The 4439-nt window shown below is 46.5% G+C and overlaps 1 protein-coding gene across 1 annotated transcript; it reads left to right on the forward strand.

The window, feature by feature from the left end:
• Nucleotides 1-2: 2 nt before the first annotated feature.
• On the forward strand, nt 3-1052 carry CSUI_009815 (uncharacterized protein; the record flags this gene model as incomplete). The annotated part of the gene is made up of 1 exon (XM_068069924.1): nt 3-1052. The coding sequence occupies exon 1, from the start codon at nt 243-245 to the stop codon at nt 1050-1052; it is 810 nt and encodes a 269-aa protein (XP_067918100.1). The 5' UTR covers nt 3-242.
• Nucleotides 1053-4439: the final 3387 nt, after the last annotated feature.

Below are 4439 nucleotides of genomic sequence, written 5' to 3' on the forward strand. Positions count from 1 at the left end.
AAGAGAGGCCTACATCTCACGAGCATGTAGGATATAGGTGTAGTCGCCGGTTGTCTGATGGAGCAGGAGGTCGAGGAGGATCGACCAGAGGTGGGACGATTTCTCCTGGAGGAGGGAGTGGTAGTGGGAGTCGTAGAAATAGCTTGGAAGAAGGAGAATCACCTGAGGAAGGAGAGATCGAAGAAGAGGAAGAAGGAGAAGTATCAGATGATAATGACTACACTACTTCATCTTCATCTAAGATGAAGATTCCCCCTCATCAAGAGACTCCTTCTGGGGATGTACTCTATGACGAAGGAACCCATCCTAGTAGCTTCAGTAGTAGTAGTAGTAGTGCAGGTTCGCATGATCACTTAGGCTATAAAGGAAGAAGGGCTGGTAAGACAGAGCACATGCCAGATGCTAAGAATACAACATATGAGCCTTCATCTAGAGATAGAGAATTCACTCCATCGACCTTTCATCATCATGAAAACTCTCAAGCAGATCTTCTCTCGCCTCCTTGCCTTCCGTCAACCTCTTCTTCATCCAAAAGAGGAGCAGGAGGAGGGGGATCGTCCTCACGTGTTCATAGTGATCCCAGTAGTAGTAGCCTGGCTGGGGGGGGAGGAGGAGGTGGTAGTCTCTTAGGAATGCCTTTTGCTTTTTCTCGTCCTCCTCCGCCGCCTTCTCTTCCTTCGGGTGTATGTACAGCAGGTGGCACAGGTTCTTTCCAGAATTTCTTAGGAGGGACTTACCACCCGAATGCAACAGGCTCGTTGAGTTCAGATAGTCTTCATCGTAGGGGGGGAGAAGAAGTCTTTTCTCATGGCATAGCGGGGTCCATCCCAACAGGAAGAAGTCTGGAAATGAAGATTCACCAAGGAAGATCGAGTTCTCTAGGTTCCTCTGCTCCCTCTTCTTCTTCCTTCCATAGAGGCAATAGTCAGAATAGTCATAATAATACCGCTCATCTTCATCCTCATCATAGTCGGCCTCCTCCTCCTCCTGCTCCTAAAGAAGTCTGTATACAATTTCCTGCTGCTACTCAGTCATCCATCGATACAGACTAGAGTTCATCTTGTAAGTTACGGAGAAGCTTCATTCTAGACCACCCAAAAAGAAAGAAGAGAATGGTAGGAGTAGTCGCAGTAGTAGATAAGCGAGAGACCAAACACCTGAGTCTTATTCAAGGATTCTCTGTCCCGTCTTCCGATCTCTCCTCTCCTACCTTCCTCGTATCTCCTGCGTTGTTTCTTTCTTTCCTTCATTCTTTCTCAGTGTGTATGGACATCTCTCTAATCTATCTGTATGTGTGGGAAGAGTGTCATTCATGATTTCTCTCGAGATATGTGTGAAGTTTCTACTATTCATAGAAGTCGTCGTCTAGACGGGCCGAGAAGGGGGACTTGCTTTGTCTCCATCCTTCAATGATACCACCTCATCTTTCTTCTCTCCTTAAGCCTTCTTATCTCCTTCTGATTCAGCTGTGATGATCATCATCGTAAGCACATGTTGCCATGAGACCTATCAGCGATTTAGACTCGATAGGAGACGTTGAAAGCGTTCATCTAGATACTCAGCCATGAATCGTCATAGATCACGCAACAAGGGTGGAGGGTATTGTAAGGATGCGGGACTAGGTATGTCTCTATCATCATGTATAGTTTCTACTTCCTCTCTATCTCTTACAGGTAGTGGACGTTTCTTCTCGTGTTCCTTTTCACGATGTGCAAGGAGGACAGGAAGCGGTAAATGATGCTACTCACGGGAGACAATGATGATCAGACCGTAGAAACATCTTTCTCCCAGTTGAATAGAGTCATTGCTCTCCCCGTTCACGTATAGATAGATAGATAGATCTGTCTATAAACACTCAGATATATATATATATATATATACTGCGAGGAGGTCGTTTGTTTTCTTCTGTGTGTATACGACACCGTTCAACAAAGAACGTGTAGGAGGGGGAGGGATGGGGCTCTTGCCTGCATGCAAGGTCGCTCTACCGGATGTAAGTCTATTCTTCCATAGCTGGATGGATATACCTCTGTATACCGAGAAAGAGAGAGTTTCTCGGAAGCTATCTTAAGTATAACTTGTGATATGGACCTGTTTGCTTCACGATGAGGCCGGCGTTCTCTCCTCTCTGATCGAGTCTTCTTCTTACTGGTGTTACTCTACATGCTGATGTGTTTTTCTTCTCGTGAGGGAGGAGCCCTTTTTTCTTCACGGGAGAGCCCAGACGCACGTTTCCGTTGAATTCCCTCAGACTGTTCTCTTTATCTTTTTATCGATGATCTTCTTTAAACCAGTCGTGGGTTGAGATCTCTATTCTTCCGTATAACGAACCTGGAACGATTCTAATAGAAAGTTACACGTAATCAAAGAAGTGGTACAGACTTCAGTAGAAGGTCAGGAGTCAGACCGTTTCCCTACACACTCTCTCGCTCTCTCAATCTATCTCTCTCTCACCATAGTATGGAATTCTCTTCTTCACAACTTCGAGGAGACAAGAAGGGATGGAGGCGATGAGCAGCTAGTGGCGGTGAACCTATGGAAAGAGTGAGGGCATCATTCTTCAGTTAAACAACTCGCAACTTACCGAGTTCATCAGTCTAAAGAGGGAAGACCAGCGCTCTTTCCTTTTCTCTTCTATGCGAAAGCACTGTTTCGCGGAAGAGGAGAAAGCAAACACAAGATACTGACCTGGTGGATTGAATTGCTCGAGCACCTCGTCATACGATAATGATGGCGCTAGAAATGAATGAGAGAGGTAGAAACCTCAGCTAACGCGTAGTTCGATGTAAAGATAACGTGCTGAATCTTTGGTTGCATACCCATTGATGGTATTCACACGGATAGGTAGTGAAGTTCTGCTGTGCTATATTGGTTCCACTGATCATCTCCTCGACTCTTTTCCTATCATCTTCCTCACAACAAGACAGACACATGTATGTATGAAGGCACGTACGCCTTAGCGAGAGCTTGATGGCGGGGCTGAGAACTCTTCCATAGTCAGGAGGACTGGAGATAAGAGACGAAAGAGGCGACGAGCTGACTCAGATGCCGCGGGAGCAGTCGAATGAATACGTGGGTGTACATAGAGAGGGAAGTCTCCACGTTAAGGTGACTTAACTTACCCTAATTTGGATGAAGAATGGGGAGGTAAAGTTCTTATGGGAATTTTGGTCGTTGTGTGTAGAAGTGACATCGATTTGCTCGTCCTACACATCAATCTTCATGGTTCACACGGAGAGAGAAATTCTGACTGTTCAGCATTTCATACAGTAAAGTAAGTCTCTAAAGTGGTTGAGCTTTCTTCGGAAAGACTTCCCGGGTATGTCCTTGCACTTTCTGAGGGTGGAAAGTAAGGACTGGTCTAGCCAGAAAACACGCACTATTACTTTGGAACACACTTTGCTCACGAGCAGAACGTTCGGTTGAAAGGTCCTTTAGTGTATTGACGTTGATCGGTAGAAACAGGGGGAAGCTATGGAGACACGGCGACACTTCTATTCAATCGCTTACCACATACTTTACAGCGATAGACATAACGATGACGATGTCCGTTCTCCCTCAGCAGCGGATTCGAAGACTTTGATAAAGATAAAACAATGTGATCACTCCAACAAAGGAACTGGAGACAATGCAATACTGTCAACCGCAGACGGATGGTAGTGCGTCTGAAGAGCTTCGCGTGTTTTTGTAAGACAATAGATATGGGTACACGGAGGTCCGGTGTGATACACGAAGACGTGTCACTATCCCGGAGTAAAGAGGGGATGCAGTGGACTGCTTGGATAGCAGAGGAGTCATTCTACACCACCACTCAAAGCCAGGGAGGCAGTCGACGACTTTCGTCGTTGAACAGGTATTGCTAAATGCAGTGTACGTCTGTCATAAGTTTGGAACAGTAGGCTAGTGTGGTGGTAGGAGTCTGGCGTATCTTACAGATTCGGGCATGCCTGGCGAGAGCAAGGGAAACAGCGAGCTCTCGGAATTTACTCCCTCTGTCACTATCACACCGGGCTGCTGCGACCCAAAGGGACTGTTTTGTACACAACGGCAGACCGTCTTCGGTAACTATGATCACTCTCTTCCCTTCTGTAGGAAGAAGCGCATCAGAACGAGCGAAGTCTTCGACCATTGGCACGGAAGCTGACAAACGAACTGCAGACACGAAAGCAGATGGTCACGGTCGCGCTTCCAGAGGAAAGCTGAAGAGTAACATAGCTATTTGTTCCAAACAATTCCAGCGGTGTGAGAGCTCGCCGCACCCACCACCATCCCAAGAAAGGAACTGACGCGGACAGGACCGTGTGCATAGAGCAAATCACTCTATAATTCGTAATCATAATGTAAGGTCTAGTTCGGTCACGTTAGATCCCTCGAATCAATCCCTGTAAGTAGTTGAGTTTCGGGGCAAGTCGTAACTGGAAGCGCCTACTGTGTATCGG

Source organism: Cystoisospora suis (assembly GCF_002600585.1).
Source record: "Cystoisospora suis strain Wien I chromosome Unknown contig_6098, whole genome shotgun sequence".
Lineage (NCBI taxonomy): Eukaryota > Apicomplexa > Conoidasida > Eucoccidiorida > Sarcocystidae > Cystoisospora > Cystoisospora suis.